Source organism: Tympanuchus pallidicinctus, unplaced genomic scaffold (genome assembly GCF_026119805.1).
Source record: "Tympanuchus pallidicinctus isolate F22 unplaced genomic scaffold, pur_lepc_1.0 scaffold3, whole genome shotgun sequence".
NCBI lineage: Eukaryota > Metazoa > Chordata > Aves > Galliformes > Phasianidae > Tympanuchus > Tympanuchus pallidicinctus.
In genome coordinates this window covers 17,051,365-17,075,651 of record NW_026294747.1, presented here as the reverse complement: position 1 = coordinate 17,075,651, position 24,287 = coordinate 17,051,365, and the positions used below count along the sequence as shown (strand labels likewise).

The 24,287-nt window shown below is 39.6% G+C and overlaps 1 protein-coding gene across 5 annotated transcripts in view; it reads right to left on the bottom strand.

Moving 5' to 3' along the window:
- Positions 1-1,185: 1,185 nt before the first annotated feature.
- Positions 1,186-24,287, bottom strand: part of ANO1 (anoctamin 1) — a 72,353-nt gene continuing 49,251 nt past the window's right edge. For 3 of the 5 annotated variants that reach the window (XM_052695222.1, XM_052695220.1, XM_052695218.1), the window contains 15 exons: positions 22,921-23,081; positions 19,284-19,366; positions 17,434-17,445; positions 16,536-16,607; positions 13,484-13,558; positions 12,555-12,756; positions 11,774-11,885; positions 11,043-11,100; positions 10,834-10,934; positions 10,225-10,370; positions 8,379-8,531; positions 7,557-7,609; positions 5,801-5,985; positions 3,890-3,995; positions 1,186-2,903 (listed from right to left, as the gene is read on the bottom strand). In XM_052695222.1, the coding sequence (XP_052551182.1) occupies positions 2,646-2,903; positions 3,890-3,995; positions 5,801-5,985; positions 7,557-7,609; positions 8,379-8,531; positions 10,225-10,370; positions 10,834-10,934; positions 11,043-11,100; positions 11,774-11,885; positions 12,555-12,756; positions 13,484-13,558; positions 16,536-16,607; positions 17,434-17,445; positions 19,284-19,366; positions 22,921-23,081 (1,777 nt within the window). In that variant the 3' untranslated portion in view covers positions 1,186-2,645. The remainder of the gene's footprint in view (positions 2,904-3,889; positions 3,996-5,800; positions 5,986-7,556; positions 7,610-8,378; positions 8,532-10,224; positions 10,371-10,833; positions 10,935-11,042; positions 11,101-11,773; positions 11,886-12,554; positions 12,757-13,483; positions 13,559-16,535; positions 16,608-17,433; positions 17,446-19,283; positions 19,367-22,920; positions 23,082-24,287) is intronic. The other 2 variants (XM_052695221.1, XM_052695219.1) reach the window with 1 other exon arrangement.

The following is a 24,287-nucleotide window of genomic DNA, read 5'->3' as shown; positions in this document are numbered from 1 at the left end:
CAGAAAAACCACCTGCTTCTGGTCTCTGCAGTCTGAGTACGTAAGGAGCACTGCAGAGTGTCAACAACCATTTTTTATGCAAACAAACACAAGTTACCATATTTCTCCAACCTAGCAGTACTTGTAGTTGCACTCAGAGCACAAGGAGGACTGGGAAGTGAGCCCACCCCACAGAAGCAGCTCTGGCACGTTTAAGTTTATTTCAAATAAATGCTCAAAGAAAAGGAAAAAAAAAGAAAAAAAAGAAATAAAACAGATTTAGTATATATTTACTTTTCTTAAAAAAAGGATTCCATGAAAGTTTTATAGTTATCTAAGTAGTAATACAGTTTTTATATACAAAATTCCATTTCAAACAATTTACTGTACAAAAGAAAATATAAGCCACTGTTACTATTTCGATTTCAGCAAATAATGCAAATTTTTGATAAGTATGTGTTCAGGATATAGTTCTACCATTTACAGGAATGTCAGTATTAAGCTGGGAACTGTCAGATCAGTATTTACAGATGAAATTCCCTTAGAGGAAGTTCCATTAAATGTCTCTTCAGAATAGGTAGTTCAGATTTAGCTTTCTTCAAGATCTTTCGGGCTACCACGGAATGAGAGAAAGCACACTTGTATAGGATTCACAGACAAAATTCTGCTTAATTTATTTGCACTTATTGCAGTCCATGGGCCTGACCTTGTAAATACTTACTGCCAGGCTTAATGCTTATAGTGTGAATAAATCAGGCAGGATTTGGCCCTATTGGATTAAGCTATCATAAATTACAAATTTAAAAAATAGTGACATTCCTGCAAGTCAAAATACAACAGAAACAAGAGTTAACAAAATATAAGCCCTTTATTAATAAAAATCTTTGGTTGGATCAATATTTTAAATAAGCTTCAAGAATATTTGGTTAATACCATTTTCTTTCTTCCACATAATATCTTTTCTGGTGCCTTTTTCGGACAGACTACAGAAAAATATCAAGTTTATCACATACTTTAAAACAAATAAATATATCAAAAGCTAGATATGGCTTTTTTTTCTTTTTTTTTTTTTCTTTTTTCTTTTTTTTTCTTTTTTAGTTCTGGCATTAATCTTTAAATTAGTTTGGCAAAGAACGAAGAAAAGAATAAAGAAACAACTACTGAAAACAGTCTTGACATTTGGTTTTGTAACAAACCATACAGTAGTTAGACTTTAAAGAAATCTTTACTTTTTATTTTATTCTTCAGTTTTATATTCATAATGCAAGCGCCATGGACAAGACAAAGCGATAAAAGAAATGAGGTTAATTGCACCAATATTATTTGGAAGTGCAGTTCATCATTTGACAAAGCAAAACTAGAATGTACTATGCTTAAAAAGAGTCGAACCGATGAGATTTAGATAGGCTTCATAAGGAAGGATTTTAGACTTCTATTCAAGGAAGCTCCATGTATAAAAGATAGGGTATTTTAAGACAAAAGAGAAGTTATGTAACTAACTGTAGGTCTGGTCCTGCAGCCCCAGTGCAGGCTAAACTTCCCTTGAAGACATTGAGCGTACATGTTTTGGATTTACTCTTCCAGCATAGCCTCCAGGAAATGCCATTCAGCAGTACAAAGTCTGCAAGGGCAACCGGCTCCCTTCTCCTGCAGAGGACAGAGGGCTACAGAGAAAAACCTGACTAAGAAGGGGATGTGCTAAAAGAAAGGGAAAAAGGGACTCCCCTCAGCAAGAATGGTGGCTGCATATCAGGCAGGGCAGTTGACTCATTGTAGCTCTACATGTGCTCATTAATTCAGGGCATTTACCAAAATGCTCCATAGTAATCGACCTGCTGGGAAGATCTCCAAAATTGTGCTGCTGCTGCTGCCTTGCTATGGGTGAGGAGCCTCTGGGGACCACTCCAACACAGGTGATGCAGCCTGGGGCACCGAGGTAGCTTCCACCACATCAGATATGCACTGGTAAGGAGGTCTTTTTCAGATCCATTTTCCTGATGCTTGTGAACAGAACAATGCCCAGTGGAAGTCTCAGGCATGCAGCAGACAACCACATGTGCCCTAGGCATGTATTTGAACCTAAAACTCAATGGGAGCTTTGTTTCAGACCTGCAGGTTCAAACACAGATGTCTGCCAGCAGAGCTAAACCTTAACTTTGACAGCAAGTAAATCTGGTAAACTTTACATGGTTCCTCTCCTGCTAAAAGGAGGCACACTCTAATGCTGATTTTGCATATGCTTTTTAAAGTTTCCTGATAGAGCTACAAGCCTGGGGCTCCAAAAGTATTTTAAATTAGTAGTATTATCATTTTTTAAAATTTAGCTTCAATGATTTAGTTATTAGCCTAAGGTCAAATTCTCAGAGAATATCAAGACATACTAAGTACATCTTTATTAATGCACACCAATGTAAATAGTGTTATCTAATGATGAAATATAAAAATTCCCTGCATTACTGCTTGTGCAAAAGAAAAAAACAAAACACATTATCAGAAATAGAATATGGTCCTCCATATTTGCAAGAAGAGCATTTCTCACAAAGATGGGAGCGAAATGGCAGCACATCCTTCAACATGCAGCAGGTTGTCCATTATTCAAGTCCTGCCCTTTATGTGATGGCTTATGTACCAGTGGAATGCCCCGACACAATCAACTCCATCCTCTTCTATACGTCAACAGGATACGAGTGACAGGAGGACAAGCTCCCACTGTGGCTCAGGGAGAGTCTGGGGCTGTGATTGTTACAGTTTTCACCTTTTTTCTTGTCCTTGTCTTTCCAGGTTTCCATTTGCAGCTTCCCTTGCTCTTCTCTCATAAAGACCTCCACCATGAGAACCTTCTCTTTATGAATCTGCTGACTAATGTCCTTGGGAATGTCTGGGATAATCCAGTCAACAAAGTCACTCATAAACATGACCAAATTCTGAAAATGAAATTGTGAGAAAATGTCAGCCTGGGCAAATGAAAGGATGACTGTAGGGGAAGGGGTCATTTCACTGTAGCTGAGAAGGAAGAACAAAGAAAAGACAATATTTGAATTGGGCTCAACTGCATGCTATAAATGCGATGCCGAGCCAAATTTACCTCAATTTCCTGTTCATACTAGAAATAGTGAAAAATACCAGGTGCAGATCTTTATGATTTATCTACAAATATTGTTAGAGCCATTTGGAAATGAAAAGGAAATACTGGACCTGATGGAATTTTACATCAGCAAGGCAGAAGTAAATAAGGAGAAAGTAAAAACAATGAAAGTTGGCAAAAAAAAAAAAAAAAATTAAAAAAAATCATGAAACATTTCAACATTTCTGATTTAAAATCTTGATTCCATGAAAGGGAAACCCTTCTCAAATGTTTCCCCCCCCAAAAAATAATAATTGAAACAAGATTAGGTAAGGTAGGATTAAAACACTTGTATCACAATAACCAGCTTGATTGTTGTGACTGAACGATGTAATTCAATGAAAAATTACCAGATTTTGCCATGCTGTTCAGACATGAAATAAAATACAACTGGGAAATCTTGGAAATTTCATTTCTTGGCTTGGTCTAGAAATTATTTTGGAGGAAATTTATGTTCACTGTAAACGTCCTACTGGAAGGATGTAATTGGCACCAGTCTTGTGCTCTCCCATTCACTAAGGTCATTAAGTTGTTTCTGCATCAAACCAATTAAGAGAATCACTGAGAATGAAGTAACCCTCTGCTGGGGGACATCTGGGACTGTATGGGAGGCAGATAGGTGAACAAGAATGGGCAAATTCCTTTGATTTTGCAAGAAACAGCTGTGAAAGAAGATACTTTCTTTGGCCTAATAACTATTTCTGAAGGTGGCTTGCTTATTTAGCTAAAGAAATATGACATCTCTTTTTCCTTCTCATAGTAGAAGTGCCTGCAGTCATAACATACCTGGAAAACTATCACAAATGCTAGTCTTGCTGCTAGGACAGCCCAGAAATCCTTTGAAATGTCATACTTATTCTCAGACCAGGGCGGCTCTCGATAATCTTTGTACCTGCAAAAAACCAAGACTCAGTAAATCAGTGATGTCATTCAGACGTTGTAGCACAACAAGGAGTTAACACTGAATGGCTGAACAGTAGGTCAAATAGTCTAAAAGAATGTTCACTTTTACAACGTGGCTTTGTATTAACCTCTCACAAACAAGACACAACTGAACCTCCCACAGCCTTTAAGTTTTATTCAAGATTAAAAGCCTTCAATCTTAATACCCCCTGATTATAAATAATATAAACTCTAATTACAGATAAAATAAACTCTGCATAAAGACAGCAAACAACACAGCTCAGTCTGGTTTCTTTGTTGTTGCCGTTGCTTGAAATAAGACTTATTTTTCAGCCAGTACTGATCTCAAGTCCATAATGTGTGCTGTGCTACGTGGCATTCTACTGGTTCATGATTGGCAAAAGATCACTGCCAAAATATAGAGAGAACATGAAAATTTTCCCTTAGCTATAGCTTCAAAAAGAAATCTGTGAGCTAATCAATAATAACCTCTTAGGAACTGGACCAAGAAAAATACATTTAATTTAAAATATGGCATCCTGTTAATATTTAGGAAGAATTAGGAACCCCTGTTTTCAAGTGATTTAAAAATCCCTGGAATGTGGGAGAAATGGAAGAAAGAGGGTGGGATTAGAAAGTAGAAAACTGCCATTTTTACATTGGACTGTGACACTAATACACCCTAACACTTCTGTAAGTTCTGTACTAAAAACGTGTTTGCCTGCCTAATTTATCCTCTATACAAAGATCACCAGGAGGAAATTGTGAGAAATCAAAAATAAGCTAAGCTGATATATATGTAATTTTGGTTGGTTCTCTCTTTCATCTCAGGGTGAATTTTCTGTTTAGCATTCATTCAGCATTCGATTTAGCATTCAGTGCAAGTTAACCTGCTATGTCAATATATAAAGAATAAATTGAAGATTAAAAAAAATAAAACTATAAATATTTTGTTTTTTTTTCCTGGTCAGTGTAATTTTTCAGTGTATCTACACTAGAATCATTTTTCTTTCTTTTTTCTTCCCTCCCATAGTTTGTCTTCCTCATTGCCACCATTTATCCCTACTATTTAGTCTTTCAGTTTTGCTGTTCCAAGTGCTTCCATTTGGCTTTCGTCCCTGGTTTATAAGGTTGAAAACATTTGTTTTGAAGACGATGCATATCTAAGGAAGCGTAGGCAAAGTATGCATTTCAGCATTTCAGAGCCAAACTGCTTGATAAGCTGAAATATGCAAACAATAATTTGCCTTTAGCAATGAAAATAATATGTAGAAATTGTTACAGGCATGGATATTTCCTGCATAATCACAATTTGAGTGGGTCTTAAATTCCAGTGCAGATCAGGCTGCTATTACTGTCATCAGCAATTGCTACAGAAATTGGAGAAGTACACTGTGAAGTCACAGTCATCCAATTAGAAGGCTGTGATATAATACCATGATTGACATCATTTTATTCCCTTAAAGTATCATTATGCTGTTTATCACTATTTATCTCCTTTCTTGAAAATACATTGTAATAAAAATCTTTGTAGAGACAAATTTGCTAATGCTACTCTCTGTTTCCCAAAATATACAGTACTTCTTATTCAGGTCTTGTGGTTAATCTGTAAGGCAAGACTTGGTAATGGCTAAAGGTAAGACAAGGTAATGGCTTGATTCAATATAAAAGACTACCAAGGTCCTCAAAAGGTGTTGACAATACAAGGGACCAAAGTCAACCCCAGGAATATTAGAGTTTGTCATGTTCTTAGCTGGTAAAGCACTTAAAATTAGTTGTTACTCAAGAGAATACCTGCATATCTGAACCTCGTAGCCAAGTTCCATGGGGTCGTTTGGAGCTGTTCCTGCTTGAAAATCGCTGACATTAAAAGAGGATAGTGTATGGTTCACGAAGCCATGCATGGTGCCATTCTCACTGTACATATACAGGTACACGAGGCGTGGAATGAAGTCGGATGTGAATGAGATCACAAATGCCTAAGCCATAAGAGTAAAGAATGAGCGCAATATTCAGGCACTGTTTCAAGTTAACAACACACTCAACTATGTCTTGCTCACACAGCTTATACAAATAAGGGGCTGTCATATAGGGGTTGCTGCAGAAACAAGGTGGAGACTGCAGCGTACAGGCCCCTAAATAGAATATTAACTGCTGTAACAAGGTAGTATTTATTGCTGACACCTTCGAGTTGCAGGGCATAATATAGAGCAGTTCCACGTTGACTAAGATTTGTATGTGGTAACAATCTGAATTCCCCAGACCATGGAGCTGCTGCATCCCCGTGTCAGGGCAAAGCAAAACACACTGCTGTTTCCTTGTGCCCCCCTATGACAACTTGACCCCTATGCATTTCATGAGGTCCAACTGATTTATTTACACGATTTCCTTTTCTGTTCTGCAAACAACTTACAGTGAGTTGACTCTAAACTCTCACTGCACTGTGAAAGCCCATTAATTTTACATATTCTTTAGCTCCACTGGGGTAAAAGGATAAGCAGACTAAGCCAGTTTTATTTTTATGGTCACAAAAGTTCCACATTGTTTGGTTATTTTAAAAGGTTTTGTAAAAACGTCATACACAAAGTGCAGGACAGCCAAGTGAATGGACATCTTCATAACTCTCGCTGTTCTTATTTATCATTGTTGCAAAACATTTTCACTGGCACAAGTCACGTGGAACAAACACAGTACAAAATGTTTTACTTGTTCTGTGATAAAAAGGGACAGTGCATAGGTCAAAGAAGGAAAATAACACTGGATAATGATGAAGAGAGACTACAGGGGAGAAAAGAGAAAAATAGAGAAATTATTTCCAAAGGAAAAGGTGAGAAATGGTAAAGACAAACTAAGGCAGCGTCCCAGATACCTACCAGATGGTTTGGCCTTAAAAGAACAGACACCTGTTGGCAAAGCTAAGGGATTTCCACTCTGAATAATGGGGAGAAAAGAGGAGAGCCCATGGATGTGTGGCTGTAAGCCCTGCACAGCTGCTATTGTGCTACATTAGAAACATGTTTTCAGCTTGTCATTCAACTGTTCTTTTCATCTCTTGCCAGATGAAGGTGACAAAAGTGGACTTATATTTATTTAGGATATTAGAGATTAACATAATGGAAAGAAGGTGAGAGGGAACACAACTTTTCTGAAGAATCAAGATGATGTAAACTATGCCAACAAAAAGGTAGGCTGAAATTTTTCCAGTGGATAGGATATTCAGTGCTGAAGTAACTAAAAATATCTTCATCGATTATCAGTGCTATATCTGAGTGAGAGCATTGCATTTTGAGGCCAGGTTGTACTCAGATTTTCAGTTCTCCCTATTGTTCTGAATACTGAAGTTTGGCCATTTTCTGTCCCCAGTGCACCACTGTGCAGAACTGTCTCAACTTTAAAGTAACCACTGGGTCCGACTCTGTAATATTTTAGCAAAATTCTGAATCATTTATTTTCACTGAATTTGAGAGATTTAAGCTAAGATAAAACTAATGGAGCAGAATGGAGAAGCCAACCTATTGAAGTAAGATTTTATTCATGCAGAATTACTTACATTTATTATGACAGCAAGCTTTCCTATCCCCCGGAGGATATTGTACCAGATTCCTAAGGAAAGAGACAAACATGTGAATGCTGTGCTAGTCATTAAAATTAGCTAAATTACATTTTTCAGATAGCAGAGTTAGGATTGTACCAAACTAGAGTAATATTGAAATTAAAAAGAATATTTTGTAAGAGACTAATTTAAAGACCCATCAAGCAAAGTGATTCCAACTCTGTCTTCCAAAATTATGCTTAGGTACCTATTTCTTTAGAGGTTTTGAGGGAAGGGGAGGATTGGTCTGCTGCTGCTGTACGACTACAGAACTAGGTTCTAGCCAGGTTCACCTGCTACACAACTAGGTTCCAGCACCTTTCCAGCTTCAGGAATGAGTTTTGGGATAAAAGCAGGGATGAAGGGACATCCTTTACCCACAGGCATTCAAGTCTTTTCTCATTCCCAAGTCTATTTCTCCAGTCCAGTCCAGAGTTACTAAACACAGAAATTTTTGCTTCTGCAAGAAAACTGCACTGCCAGGAAAAGCTGCTGGTGTGCAGAGCCACGTGAGATATTTTGCTACTGTATTGATCACTTTGCTTTGAAAAATGACACTGTTTACCTAATAAAATATTCATCTGGATTTAAAGCATTGGTCTTTCTATTTTGAAAGCAAAGCCTTGGTAAGTTATGACAGTTCATAGTTAAGCCACAATATAATGCTTTGAATTGTCCTATAAATGTCTTCCTGTTAATGAGACCAACTCAGCACAATAGCATCCTGCCATCAGTCCAGGAATAAACAAGCAGAGAGTGACAGCAGCAATGAGCACTTACCTATGTCCTTTGCTCTGACTGCGACTGGTCTCCTCAGCTCTGTAACAAATTTTTTTGCATCTAAACGGATTTCAATGATGTTGTTCAGCAAAGCAAACAGAGGCGCCAATGGGAAGGATGCGACAAACAAAGTTACAAATCCAAACTGAATAACTGAGAAGAAAAAAAGAATGTCAGTGGACTGATTCGTATTTATCAAATGCATACACAGAGTCATAGAATGTCCCAAGTTGGAAGGGACCTATAACGATCATCGAGTCCAACTCCTGACTCTACACAGGACCACACAAAAATCTGATCATATTTTTAGACAGTTGTCCAGATGCTGCAACATCATCATGTCAGTGCTATTCCCCCAGATTCTAATAAGACAACACCTGCTGGGAGAATAAAGTGCATTTTCTTCACCATGTCCAGCAAGGCCAAATGACCACGGAAACAGGGGAGTTCCTAGCTTCATCACAGCAATGCCGACCCTGCTGCTCGCTGCCTCTGTGTCCCTCCAGCAAGGCAGGGGCAAGGGGATGCTGTGCTGCAGCAGGATGGAGTCCTGCTCCACTCAGGCCTCAACCGTGGGAGCTATCTGGAATGAGGAATGTGGGATGACAACAGCTCTTCTGCCACCTGCTGCAGCATGAGCTCCCACATAGGATTGTCATGCTCCAATGGCAAGGCTTCAGCTCTCGCTAAGCCCATTGGAAACTCTTCTGAAGTTTATAAACCTTCTGCATGCCAGCCCACTCTCTCCGTGATTGTATGTGCCAGTTCTTTTGCTAGCTTTTGTGCTAGCTTTGTTCTTCAAATTGCATTCATCACCCATACTAATGCTTGCCCTCTCCGTGTACTTATGGAGAGAGATTTAAATCTCCCTTGAACTGTTGTTCCCCACCTCAAAGAAGCCAAGATCTTTTCCATGCTCTCCTAACCAACTCCCTCTTCCTCCAGCCACCCCCACAGCCTATCTGCCTCAGGTGAGGTTCTCCCTGCAGAGCGGGCAACAAGAGCCCATATAGTGGCCTGGTGCTGTGCCCCTTATGGACTTCAGGAGGGACATGACCAATTCCTGTCTGTCCTGGACACAACTACTCTAAGTTATTCTAATTCACTCTATATTAGCTAGGGAGGCCAATTTTTGGCATAGGCATATTTCATAATTTTTTTCCATTATTTTTGTCTAGTCGTTCCTGAAAACACTACATAAAGTTGCTTGTCTAAGTCTGACACTTCAGGAATCTCTGACACTGTCAATAACAGCATTAAGAGGAATAGATTTCTCAGGATTTTCAGGTGGAAAGAAAATGCAGCTTCTGGGCCTCAGTAATGCAGAGTGTGATGTCCAGTGCTTAGATTCCATATCAATCACTCAAGATAATGCATTACTTGCAAAAAAAAAAAAAAAAAAAAAAAAAACAACGTGATCTGTCAGGTTCAACCTGGCCTATGGTCAGATTTAAAAAAAATGGAACAAACCTGGTGTGAGAATAGACAGTGGAAACTCAAATCTGAATTAAACTGATATTTTTTTTTCCATGTAAGGTGCAACAAATGACACATCTGTCACCCAATCTCAGGTTTAATTATTTAACAGTAATATGGCGCATAGCTTAAAAGAAAATATCTAAAATATAGTGCTAAAGAAGGGATCATGATCACCAAAATAGCATAATTTATCCCTGAAGCAGCCCATGACTGGCCAAAATATGCTACTGTCCCAAATCATACAGATCATACATTTAAGTTCTGCACCATATCCACTGTCCTCCAAACCTACAGTTCAAAAACCTCAGCTCCCATTCCATTCAGTTAGCATAATTTGCTTAAGACGCCTTCTTTCCACATCACTCACTCATTTCCATATATTCAGGAGTAAGTCCAGAAAAAGGCTCCAGGTTATAGTCTACTTCATAACGCTGCTTTTTTTTAATGTGCTCTTCATGGTCCAAGGAGCGTCGACGCTTTAATTTCATGTATCTTATGAATTTCTTCATTTTGCTGGGGAAAACAGAAGCGATCCAGTTACCATGCCACTCTGTGCACAATGCCCACTTCTCAGGTGGGTGGAGGAACAGTAAGTTTTTTTACATTAACAGACACAATGAGCTCTGTATCTACTTTAATATAAGCTATGCAAGAGCACAATATGCTAAAAAGAAGTACCAATACTCAGATGGTTATGGCTGAATCACGTTTAGAACTGCACCAACTGCTAGTCGGTAAGAAGACAATAGATTTCCTAACTCTTCAGAGGTGCTCTGCCAGATTTAATGACAGCGATGCTGGTGCAGCTGCAGGACAGCAAGGACACAGCACTTGCTGTATGGCATATAGAGGCTCACTGCACAGTACTTGCAGATAGCCTGCAAACCACATTCATATCAAGGGGCTGTAAACACACAGTTTATTGGATACATTGCAAAAGATGTGTTTGAGAGAGAAAAAAATTGTTGCTACTTACGGGATGCCGATCTCAAATAAATTGTTTTGAATCAGCTGCTTGCCCAACATGATGATGCTCAGCTGGATGCACAGCTCCATCAGACAGCCACCCGGTGCACACTGCAGCAGACAGAGGAAAGGGAAATCAGGACACCTGTTCCACCCTTGTGACAGGGGAAGAGGGAGCTCACACGTGGTGTGAGCACAGGTAGGGTGAAATACAATTACCTCTTCCATTCGGAAAGAATGGAAAATGTAGACATAGTCTCCTGGACGTCCAACAAACCTAGAGTGCAAAAGTTAGAATTAAGAACTTCATATCGATTTCATACTTCTAGTATTTGATTCCTAAAGTAACTTGTGTGAAATGCTATGTCATTGAGCACCTAATGATCAGTTCTAGAAAAAAGAAGGAAATCAATCCATCTTAGAAGTTTCTTGGTTTTTGTTTCAAAAAATAAGTCCTATGAACTGAGTGAGCAGCTCAGTACAAATGCAAGCCACGTGCCCTACAACAGAATAGGTACATCTTGGCAGAAATCCTATAAAAAGAAAATAGAAATCCTATAAGGTATATTAAAAAGGAGAAAAAACAAACATAAAACAAAATGAGAGGGACAGGGAAGAAACATTTGAAAGTAAATTAGTGAGGTAAGGTTAGAAGAGGGGAGGCAATAAGCTGTGCAGGCTGAGCACCAGCTGTCCACCTCAGCCTTGTTTCCCCAGGCGAGCTGCCTGCTGCCCAGCACCCCACGACACCTCAGCATTGCCCTCTCACTAAGAAATCATACTAGAGCCAGAACCTGACTACCCATAGGCACTTAACCTCATTGCTGTTGTGTTAACCAGAACATGTCCCGTGGTATCTTTACTGTCACCCACCCCAAGGAATCTTCCTTATCACCCAAGTCTTAACCCTACTTGAACCAAAACTCTGAACAGACTTTTTTGTTACCTACCGGCCTTTGAAGAAAGCAACATAGAAGATGGGTGTGTAGGCATTGACAAATTTCAGAAGAAAAGCCTTAAAGATCAAACGCTCTTCAAAGTTCTTGTCAGTTTTTGGAACCTCTGGAACCAATGGGACACATGTAAGAAACATTAAGAAACTGCCCGACCTGGAACAATCCATGACCTAATAAATACGGACTTTGGAAAGCATTCTCAGCCACCTTTTAAACAAAGAAAGGTAAAGTAAGATGGCCCTCAGGGAGGTCAGTGGTAAGCCCTCTGAAATCCTCCTGTTCAGCTTCATTGCAACAACTCCAGCATCTGGAGTTGCAACTGTCACATCTGGCTGACCTTCATGACAATCATTTGCAGGATGGAGAACTTAACTGAAAAGAATTCTGGACCTTTCATCAATCATGCTTTTTGGAATCATTTTATTTTTCTGCCTTGTTTTTCTTTGCATTCACAGTTTTCCATTACTTGAAATCTCTCATGCCAAATAAGCAAGAAAAAAGAAAGCAGTAACTGTGTGATAGAGAAGAGTCAATGTCAAGAGAAGGTACAGGAATTTAGCTGTATCTCTGTCACACATAACTGGATTAGCAATTAAGACTTTAAAGCTGAATCCATCTAAGGTTTGGTATTTGTAAGTGACTGGTGAGAACTCAGGTCACCCACTCGAATTCCCTGGGTTTGCTCACTAGTTTGAAGTTAACCACGCAATGCAGTCCATCCAGTATTCTCATTTATAACTGCTCCAATAAAGACCACCTGAGGACTTGCACCTACCGATCTGAGTTAGCCACCTTGCTATGCAGCCATATACTTCATCCAGGAAGATGATGACAACCAAATTGATGATGACAGCGGTGGCAGTGACAGTGACCCTGACGCTGGACCGGCCCGATGGGGTTGCGCTGATTGCCAGTGCTGCAGCAGTGGAGATTCTGTATATTATGACTCCAAACACTATAGCGAATGTCAGCCCCACCTGCAAGTAAGAGCAGCACAACCCCATTACAAAAGATTTAACTGTAAACACTTGGCACAAGACCTAGCCATGGCCTTACACATGAGGTCTATGGGCCATACCCCAAACCCAGAAATTGTGTTAAGGCTCCTAGTCACTGTAAGAACAGATCAAATTTTACTTGTCATTTGGTCATCAAAATCTCCGGAAATATATCAATTAAGTCAGCCTGGTGTATTATACCTTTGGAAAGGACTTAAAAGCTTTTTATCCAACTGCCGCTCTGTCTTGAATTATTATTTCCTTCAAAATTTGTTTTAAATGATGATGGCTTATTAACAACTGGGAAAAAAAAAAAAAAAAAAGAAGAAATATGCCATTCTCTCCTTCCTGAGCACTTCCCAAGAGCACTCTCTATGTGTTTTAAGCTTCGTCCCATCAATCATGGTGGTAATCCCCACCTCCATGCCTTCATTTTTCCCTTACCATGTTCAGACATACTTATTTCTTCAGTGGAAAGAGTAGTACTTACACTTCCAAGAGTAGTGCTAAAGTAGTACTTCAAGCACTTCAATTTCTGTAAAAGTTTTTAAGTTACAAAAAACTAAAATGTTTGAATGTTTTTGCTGGGAAAAAGTTGTTGAGAACCACATTAATCTGACAAATGGTTTCATCAGCATTCTTATCTCTTCTGTTCTTTCTGATCACTCAGTAACGTAAATTTCAGGCTTTGCCAAGTGATGCTTACCATGAAAATAATGCCAACAAAATTGGTCAAGTAGGCTGGAAAACGATCCTTCCATGTCAGCTTCTCTTTATCCGTCTAAAATTTGGGGAGGGGAAAGGGTACATTTACTAAAGATAGATCATGTAATTTTGTGCATGTGACAAAAACACAGAGGGAAAATAAAGGCTAACAAATAAAGGCTAACAAATACACACCCAGTTAGCAGATGCAAAGACACAGTGTTTACAGTTACAATTCCACACAGGCAAATTGTTTACTATCTAGGTTCAAATTGGTCAAGTGCCTGCATTGCGGATATAAATAAAACAGATTTTTCTGTGTACTTTTTGGAGGAAGCATGCAAATAGCCTGTCATAAACCATGATGTAAGATCTCTCCCACTGTTAAATATTTTATTTTCCCTTCCCTGGAAAAATCCTTCCTCTTCTTTCCTTCTCCATCTCCAGTCTGTATTCGCAGCTTTGCATTTACCCAACTGGTGCCACTGAAATACAGACTGTACCAAAAAGCTTCAGGATGAGCACACAGTTGACAGGGAAGTTCTTGCTCTGTGATGTGACCAACCTCAATTTGCTTCAATAGTAGCAAGTTACGTGACTGTCCATATGGTGTCTGATGGACCAGGCTACTGGAGTTAAGATGCACATGTGTGGTGAGATGGTCTGCAGACTATCCTAAATCCCATCAACCTTCTAGCGACTCTGCCACAGTGAATTTGGGGATGAAGATTTCATTTAGAGCAGTATTGCTCATCAAGTCTTTCATGAACTTTCATGTCGGGAATTGTTTTTTAAACACCAGAAAATAAACAACAAAGTAGCATTACAGAAGATGACGCACACATTTTAACGGACATAAAAAATATTACTCAAAATTCTATTTTTATTCCATGCACGTTGCCTTAAGGAAGTGCAAGCAACTCTCTCAACACACAGCCCATGCTCCACTGCAAAACATAACCTCAATCCAGCACAGTACCCCTAAGGTTAGCCATGCAGTGCCATTCCGGATGCATAGAAACGGTGGCTAAAAGAGTGCTGAAGGAAACCAGGGAGGGAGGAAAAGAAACCCAAAACTGAATGTGAATATTAAACAAGAGTTCAACAGCCAAAAATAATTGATTTGTGTCTTCCATAATTACACATAATTTGAGCTTCCTCATAAGTTTGAATAAAAAGAACCAATTTCACCCCAGCCATGACTGTCTTAACTCTTTGTCTCCATTTGTTTGCTGCCTCTTCTGGAAAATACCGATGCTTCTGATGGCAATTAAAGGAAACAAAAAAGGATCGGGCAATACAGCATTACAAAGCACTGCTAAATTCATCTCTATAGTCTCTACAAACTGTATGCACTGCAGTTTAGCCACAAGTGAGCGCTCTGTTTGTGTTGCAGCCTAAGGTTAATAAAAAAATAACAGCAAAGCACAAACTTTTGTCCTAAATCTTGGGATAGGTCAAACTGTCCTGCAAAGAATTTCTCATTTTTAATTTAGGATTATGCCATTCTTGTTCCTTTATGATGTGTAAAGGATGTCCAAAGTGTTTTTCCTTTCAGAAACATGTATGTAATTTTTTAATCAGAATTCTTTTGAAAAAATGTGAGCAAGTTCTGGGTTGACATTAGATAGTTTTCATTTAACAAAATTTATGAGTTGACATTCAACTGTTGAATTTGAACTCGAACACTCCAGATCCCAATGAAAGATAATTACCAAGTCTTTCAGAAAAAAACTTCTTTTCTCACGTTTCCCAAATTAGCAACATCCATATTGAATGCAGCCCAAGAAGTTATAAATAGTCTGGTTAAAAAAAAACCTCTCTCTTTATTGCTCAGCTTTCCTTCTCTGATATTTCGAGGTTACGATTAATTGTCTGATTATCCTAATCTTCCACATTCAGGATCTGAATTCCTAATATACCAAAAGGAACAATGAGTTGCATATTTCTGGTAGAATTCAACAAAGTCTACATTCAAATGTTTATGTAAGAAGGCAGCAATATGAATTCTTTTTCTCCTGCTAGGGATTTAAACCAGGTATTCCACATTGCACAAGACAACTTTCACGCTGCACCCCCTCCATTAAGTAGAACGTATTGACATCAGCATCCTGAAAAAGGGGTGCAGCAGTACTTAAGCTGTTCAAAGGAACTGTACTGGCTGCGGGTGAGATGCACTCCAGGATGGCTGGCAGCACCTTATTCACATCAGTGTCAAGATCAAGGTAAAAGCAAAAGTGAGCAATACCTTATCCGGTGAAATATAATAGAAGTTATGGTTTTAAAAGGCAGAAAGTTAATATCAAAGCTGGAACTGGGCAAGAAAACTGGTGTTAGTGCTCCCGACTAATGCTCTAGAAATATTTTCATTTACAAAACAGTCCCAAGACCTAAAGCACAGTCAGATCCCAGCTCAGCAGCAGGACATTTATCTTATAAGAGCAGTGTTAAAGCAGTGCCTTGCCTGACCTACACTATCAGCAAATAGGCAAAAGCAGATGTTAGGGCTCCCAGGGGCTTCCCTAAGGCAGCCACAACAATGCCAGAGGCTTCCCCACATAGCCAAAACCTCTGTATGAGAAGCACCAGATTTCAGCCCTGCAGGTTGACCTGCTGGCGGGAGGATGGATGTTTGCAAGACAGTGAACCTCCCCTGAGGCACTTGTAATAGCAAAGAATAAGATGTTTTGTCCTATTTTTCTCAAGTTGCATTGGTTAGCCTAACAGGACAGCCCCTTCAATCAGACAAGATTTCTTAAACCACACTTCCATGTCTGACCACACCAATAAAGGCATTTCTAGGGTTATTTGGGTCTTAAGTATGAGAGTACACATGTATACTAGGGCTGAAAACATCTGGAATTTAAATGCTATCTACAGTTTTTCTGTTTTGTTTTTTATTCTTTGTTTTTATTATTATTATTATTACTATTATTATTATTATCACTGTAACCTATTTTTTTTTTTTTCCTGGTTGTGAGTCAGTGCCTGCTATAAATGGCCTTTATCAAAGCTTTTTTAATAGATGAAAAAATTAATATTTTTTACCATACCTCTTTATGTTTGTGTTCTTTCCTCAGTGATTTTTCTAAAACTTTTGCTTCGTATTCTGCTCTGGGATGAGCCTGTGAAATAAGTCATATTGAATAAAAAGCCAAGTCATCTGTTTTCAGCATCAGCTAAGTATGAATCATTTGCAGGTCAATTTCCCAATAACCTCTGTTTTGTAATTGAATTCTAATTCACTCAATACATTATCTCAATTGATAGTTCATTATACATTTAACCAGATGTTAAATGCTGTATGATTTGCAATTGTACAGCAGCAGATTGATTTGCAGTCATGATTTGCCTATAGCCCTGTGTACATTATATTTAATTCTTAAGAGAACACAGGACGTCCTGCAGACAGATTCAAACTGTGTGACATTGTACTTGGATTTCAGTGACCTGTCCTTGTGATGACAATTAGATTTTGCATACTAATTTTGCATTCAGTGACTCTCAGTTCTTGAAGGAAACACTTATTTGTTGTAAATATGCAAAACCCATTGTTTTGGGATCCCAGAAAATTGTCATCTGGGGTCTTCCCGTAATCCTGTCTCGACAAAATCCACACAATTAGCCATTGCAGGAGAGGGAGTAGGAAACACTCAGAAGTAAGAGACAGCCAGAAGATTCAGAAAGATTCACGGCTTCAGAATTGACAATAATTACGCATTCACAAAAGATGCAGAATTCAGAGGTATGCATTGGATGGAAAACAGAATGGATCTGAAAAATGTCTGAGCAAGTGGAGAGGGGGAGGGTGTAAAGGAAAAGCAATCAGTGGGAGCTGTAAGGGAAATCTGATGCTCAAAAAAAGAAGAGGTGGAGATCAAAAGATGGCATTCATCAGTGGACACGTAATAAAAAAGGTAGGAGCAATTTTTTAAAAAATGTTTTCCAAACCTTGACTGCCTCCTTCAGGAAACCAGAAAAAAAATAAAATAAAAAAAATACGACACACAAAAAAAAAAAGAAAAAAAAAAAAAAAAGAACAAGGGGGAAAAAATATTGATTACTGAACTGTCGCAGATTTGTATTTTCACAATTACATGAAACAAACACAGGCGCAGTGGATGGTAGAAGCTAACACGAGATCAGTCCACTCATGTTCCATGCTATCTACTGACATTACTGTAGGTACTGTATGACATCGGTGTCCCTAAAAAACACTGGAAGATGAGACACTTTGTATTTTATTATCCACTTTCGACCCCAGCTCTTAGCGTGATACTAGCTTAAGTTTCATCAAAATCAGAAATAAGGAGGGACTCAAATTCCTTGCTAACTTCACAACTTATCTAGAATTGCCTATACAAAACAAAGGATAGACTGTATTTTATTAACAGCTGCTGCCTTTGGCCACACAAGGTTTTAGCCTGGTAGAGCTCTAAACTTGGACGTGAAGGAGATGGCCATCGGAAAGATACAGTTAATCCTTTCTACTTTCATGTGTGCTATCAGCAAGCTGCCAAAAATAAAAGGGCAGTATAGCATGCAGCAAATAAAGCCCCATATTCTCTCCCAGTCGAATAGATATAATCTAGCAAAGCGCATGGTAGAGTGGCTGCTTGCACAGTGTGCCTAAATATATTAAGGAGGAGCTAAATATATTAAGAGGAGATAATTTAGCAGAAATGTCTGGGGGTGAGGGGAGAAATAACTGCCCAAGGCTCACCCAGCTGCACAGCACCCTGTCAAATCTATGAGGCTTTTGTTTCAGGGGAACAATATTTGTTGTGTATCTACTTAGGACAGCTTGTGATACGACAAGTGCAGCCGTGCTCCTTTTAGTAACAACAACAGCAATAAATCTGAACAGGCAGGAAGCAGGGCAGTGGCCCCATGCCAGCTGTATGCCCTGGCTGGGATGCTGCAGTGCATGGGGTGACACAAGGGACCTGTCCCCCCGGATTGTGACCAAGGCCATGGCAAGACTGGCACTGCTGTCACTGTGCTACGGTCAGGGCAAGCAGGTACTGTTAGTGAAGTGGCAAATTTAGAAACAAAAAGGTGTAAGGCAGGTCCTAAGCTGAGCATTTTATCTCCTTTTCTTCAAGAAATTCATTGATTTTTAATACCCTTTCTTAAATATACAGACCCCTCTTTTTCTCCTTTCATACTACTTAGCACGTTTATCATAAACCTGACTAGGGATTTTTTTTTTTTTTTTTGGGCATCCAAAATAAATACCCCTCACACTTGCATCTCTTCCAGTGCCCCCAGTGCCGCAAACACTCGTCTGACAGTACCTTCTTAACTATTTGTCAAGTCATGGCTTGATCTTGCATCATTCAAGTGGAATTTTCAGTGCCTTTTTTTTTTTTTTTTTTTTTTAATACAATGCTGTAACTTTATCAGGTTTGATACATTCATTTCTGATTTCATTTCAGCAGTGCAAGCTGAACGAAGTTCTGTGGTTGTTAGTGCCCTGACAACAGCCAGGGAGTAACGCATGAGCCATATATTCCATGCATATGCTGCTAGGTGTGACCTGGTTGCACATCTACAAAAAACAAAACAAAACAAAACCAAAAAAAAAACCCAACACCAACCATGATTTTGTGGCTATACGATTATGTTTCTATGGCAACAATACATACTAGTCATAGCCTGGCTATAAAAACATCATATGGTTCATGTAGGGATTTTCCTGTCTTTTAAACACCCCACAGGCCAAGGTCTGGTGGCTTGGGGCATGGAAGGACTCAGAGCACCGCGTAGCAAGACAAAGAGACAGAACAGAAGGGACAAACCTCCTCCTCTTCAAACCCAGTCAGGTCCCACCTGTAGTTGAGCCGCATCTGCTTTCTCTTCCAGTGTTCCATAAAGGTAGCAGCTGAAACAACAGGTTGACAGTTATTTTGATGTTTTATAAAGGTTCAGAAGCCATATCATCCCTAGGTATGTGCCTGGAATCTGTGCTAGCAGCCAACTTTTCTGTCTGTGTAAGCTAAAATAAAGGACATTTACTATGCCCACATGACTTCATGCGGAATGATGCACACAGCTTTTAAGAGGTCTAAGAAAGTCAAACACCCAAAGTTATTTAAATATTTGCATGTGACTAATAATACCGTTGGTCTTCATCAGTACATAATTCCATTTGTAAGTCCAAACAAATCTGTTCTTCATCTACACAAAATATGACTGATTTAACTAGTATTGTACTGCTGGTATAATTGTTCGCTCAAAGATATCAAAATAAAGCATTTGTGTATTCTCATTCCATCTATCTAGTCATCATAATAGTTACATTGGATCTAATAATCATGCTGAAACCCAAATACTTATCATATTGTTAAAGCTGCAGATGAGCAAAGTGCTAAAGAAGCCTGTGATGGTTTTGGGTTTTTTAATCATTAAAAACACTGAAATTTTGTTTTAGATGAGGACAACTTCCAGAAAAGAAACATCTCTAAAGCATTTCTTGAGTCACGGTGAAAAATCCCAGTCTATATCAGTCTCTCTGCCTCTGAGACTGAGCAAGTTCTCAGAGGACGTATTTAGATGCTGGGAATACACCAGCACTGTATGATAAATAAGCGATTATGAAAGAGGCAAGACTACCCAGAAGTGGTGTTCCCAGGGGAGCTTCACGCAGTGAGCATTAACAGATGTGCTCACAAACATTTGCCCTCTTGTTCAGGAAAAACAGAGGCAGGGAAAGGGCAAGAGAGCTGAACACAAAGAGGAGGACACCATCAGGTCCAGAACCTGGCTCTGTTCTTGGTATTCCAAGAGTAACTTCAACCTGCCAGCCTTTTGGCTGAGCCTCGTCACTGTACCCATACCATGTAACTGTCTCTTAAGAGAGCATGTCAGGGTCCCAGAGATCACATCTCTTGCTGCTGGGGCTCCTGTCCTGCAGCCTGTAGTCTCCATCCACAGTGAGGAATATGGACATGTTGTTTAATGCTGCTGCTAGGAGCTGTTTCGCGGCACTGCCTTACAAAGATGCAAAATTAAAATACTGCATCTGAAATGCAGCCAGTTCATTTCAAAGCAGTGAGCGAATGTGCCAGGTATGCTGCAGTAGTTGAGCACAGCCACTTCTCCACACATATCTCTGCATTTTCATACCTCATCTGGGCCCATCAGTGTACACAGAGCTCAACGCTTCCCAGAGGTTATTATCCAAATGATTTTATCTAGATCCTGTGAGGTTTTCATGTCATTTAAGACCACAGCTTCATGCCTTTGGAAGTAAGCCAGTATCACTTAAAACCAGGTAAGCTTCCGGGCTGGCCAAGGAGTGCCGGCTGTTTTGGAGAACAGCACTAGACCAAGGCTCATGTGTAATGTTGAACCTGTGGCAGGCATGGGTCAGTCCTACAGCTGCTCAAACTCTCACGGAAGCAGAATTCTCCAGAACTCTGTAATACTGGCCCAGTGAACTGGTGGAGTCACCATCCCTGGAGGTGTTCAGGAAACATGGCGATGTGGCACTAAGGGACATGGCGGGGATGAATTGGCAGTCGGACCAGGTGATCTTGGTGGTCTTTCCAAATTTATCATTTCTATGAACAACATCAGAGAAACACAGCCTGGCCAAGATGGCTCTTTTAGAAATTCCCTCAAACTTTGAGTAATTTCCTTGCCATGTTAAGGACGTTTTGCTGCCATTTTGCTGTTTTAGATTCCATCTACCTCAGTTCTTCAACTGTACAGAAGCCTAATAAAACTCCTTTCAGGCAGAAGTGTTCATAAATGGCACTGCAGAATATACACATACTTACATATAGAGGGAATGAATTTCTCTTAATACTATTTCCTTAAGAAATAAATTTCTAGTTCCCTTTAGAAAAAAAAATTTTTTAAGAAATCTTTAAAAGTGAAGTTTAAAATAATGCAAATTCACAACCTTGTGGAAAACCTGACCTCAAATTCAAAATGACATTATTGAAACATTTTTTATATGATGTTCCACCAAAATCAAGTTTTACACTGACCTAAAAATAACTTGAGGAATTTCACATCCCACTCCAAAACTATTTCAGAGATTAAGCCTTATTTTGCACAGAGCACAGAAACTGACTTCTTCCAATATGTCTGCCTTTGCCCCAGAAGGTAAAAAGCGCATGAAGGAATCCAGAGTTTCTTGCTAAGGAAAGGGAGGCAAACAGCCCTACTCTTTGGACAACAGAGCATTATGTGTCAATACCTGTGTGTGGATCACAATAACAGTAAGTGAAAGAGACCGAAACTGATACTTGACTCTCCACATGAGAACATCAGTCTATTTAAAGCCACTGACACGGCACCCAGCTTTGGGGTGTATCACGTTTCTCCCTGTGCATTATATGGCCAGATGATCTTGAAGATCACAGGTGCTCCTTCTTGCGGCGATTTCAACCTCCCAAGGTCTCCAGCTTTTCCTTTGTACCTGCAGTGCTCCTGACTCCCTGCTGCCCTTAAATCCCTCTGCAGGACAACCCTTTTCCTAGGCAGTGAGCTCTCAGCATCAGCCCTTAGCTTACTGCAATTCAAATTAAGACATTGGTGAAGACAACACTGCTCTAAGAGGAATTACATTGGCTTCTACAAAAATCAGTCCAGAGCAAACTTTTTGCACTTCTCTCACCAACACTGGGAACCATGAGGCTGGTCAAACTACACAGCTGAAGGTAGTGAAGTGTTCTATGTAGCCTCCCTGTACAGGATTCCAGTTACAAGCATGGGCTTTGGACCCATTGTTCCCATTCATCTATCTAGACAGGTCCCCATTGCCTAGCACAAGGATGACCGTGGCTCATATAGCCCTCTATAACTATTTCCACAAAAAATTTCACAATGCTTTTAACTAAATTCCACAGATGAGAAAAGAAAGGTTAAGTAACTTGCTCAAGTACAGGGCCAGTCGGCATTAGAAAAAGTACCTATTATGACACAATTCCCGGCTCACGATCTGCATGCTTGATGTCTTCTTGCTGATAAACTTAATTGCATCTCGGAACACGCTCAGGAATCAATGTTGGTTTGTCCAGAGACGTTAAAGGCCATTACACTTCCCCATGGAACCCTCCCCTCAACCCCAAAGTACATCAATACATTTCTTCCGTAATGCTCTAAAGTGGAAGCTGGCTTTGCAAATAGATTTTTTTGGCAAGCTATGCAATCTCGTTAATGAAATTTTGACATACCATGCTGCAGTTTTATGACAGATGCTTAACAATTTCATTTGACATTCATCTTGAGCAACTTCTTGAATTTTAGCTTTCAGTCCAGAATATAAATCTGGGAGTGGCAGTTTCATGGCAGGGGTGGAGGGGGGAGAAAGAGAAGTCCTTAATATAATTAACTGAGTATAAATATACTGCTTTATCTCTTCTGCTCCTTCCTGTTATATCTTAAATAATTAAAAACTTAACATCAAGGCATACATCTCCTTACCCCAGAGAGCCATGAAGACTGAGAAGAAGACAGTTGCAGGGTTATCAAACAGATGACTTGCACGAGCAGTCGCACAAGCGGAGCTCATCTTCCAGTAACTGCATGTTCTGTCACACAAGGGACACATGGTGATATTGTTTCTCTGGTCACACATTTCCATACTGCAAAGAAGCAATACAACACATGAAAGGCAATGTCAGTATGGCTCAACATCCAAGCTCTGATAGTCATTTCTGATGGGCCACTCTACTCGGCACAGTATCTGTTTCTTATCTGTAGGACCACCAAACGCTACTCTTGTAGTCTTTCCCTCTCTTGGCCTAGTCAGCAACTTCATCCGTAACCCATGCTAACGGAGGGGCTGAAATAGCAGATGCAAAAGACTCTGCTTTTATAGAATATTATTGTTAAAAAAAAACCAACAAAACAAACTTATTTTAAAATACTAACCACAGCAACAGATAAAGTACAAGGGAAGTGCTGAGGATCAACACACTGGAGTTCAACAAATTTAATTTCTCTGCACTCCATCTGCAGACAACCAATAGTAACGTTTTTGACTTTCTTCCACTGTTGGAAGCAGTACAAAGCAATCTTAACCAAAAAAAATCCATTAATCTGCTTTGTTAATCACCACTCTTGGTTGTTGTACAAACTATGTAATTTTCATCTACAGCTGATGATGCACGCGGGGCAAATAATGCAAAATCATAGGGCTTTATAATTATTATAATAACAAAACGTACTGAAATTTAAAAATAGTGGGACATCACGACTTTGTTAATCTGACTGCAATTGCTTAGTTTAGACATACACATTCTTGATTTATCTTCATGTCACACAATATGCTTTTCAGCATTTTAAGAAGGGAGCACCAAAACCTATCATCAGCAGCCTTTTGTTAGTTTCATATAATGATCTGCATTAGAAAAAAAAACCCCACACCTGAGCACCCAGCCAAGAATTAATTTTAGTACATTCAGCACAGCTCAACAAAGTAACATTAACAATAACTGCTAATGATCTTAAGACATGCTGCAGTTCTGGTGCCCACACTCAGCCCTCGGTATATCTCCATCACTTACTGGAACACGAACCTGTGGGACTGCAGCCCCCCCATCCCATGGAGCTCACCCACCCCTTCAAACACAGCTCCCAAAGGATGAAACATGCAGGATGTGAAGAGGAACATGGACAGAGAGCACTCACTGCACTCTGGCCAGTGCCAGCTGGCAGCCAGACCTGGGAATGCCATGGCACACACAGACAGGGCACTGCAAGAGGTGCAAAGAAAAGCCCAAGAAATGGGAGCCACAGTTTTCAGCTGTGCTTGCTCTAGTTATTAGTGACAGAGCATCTACACAGGT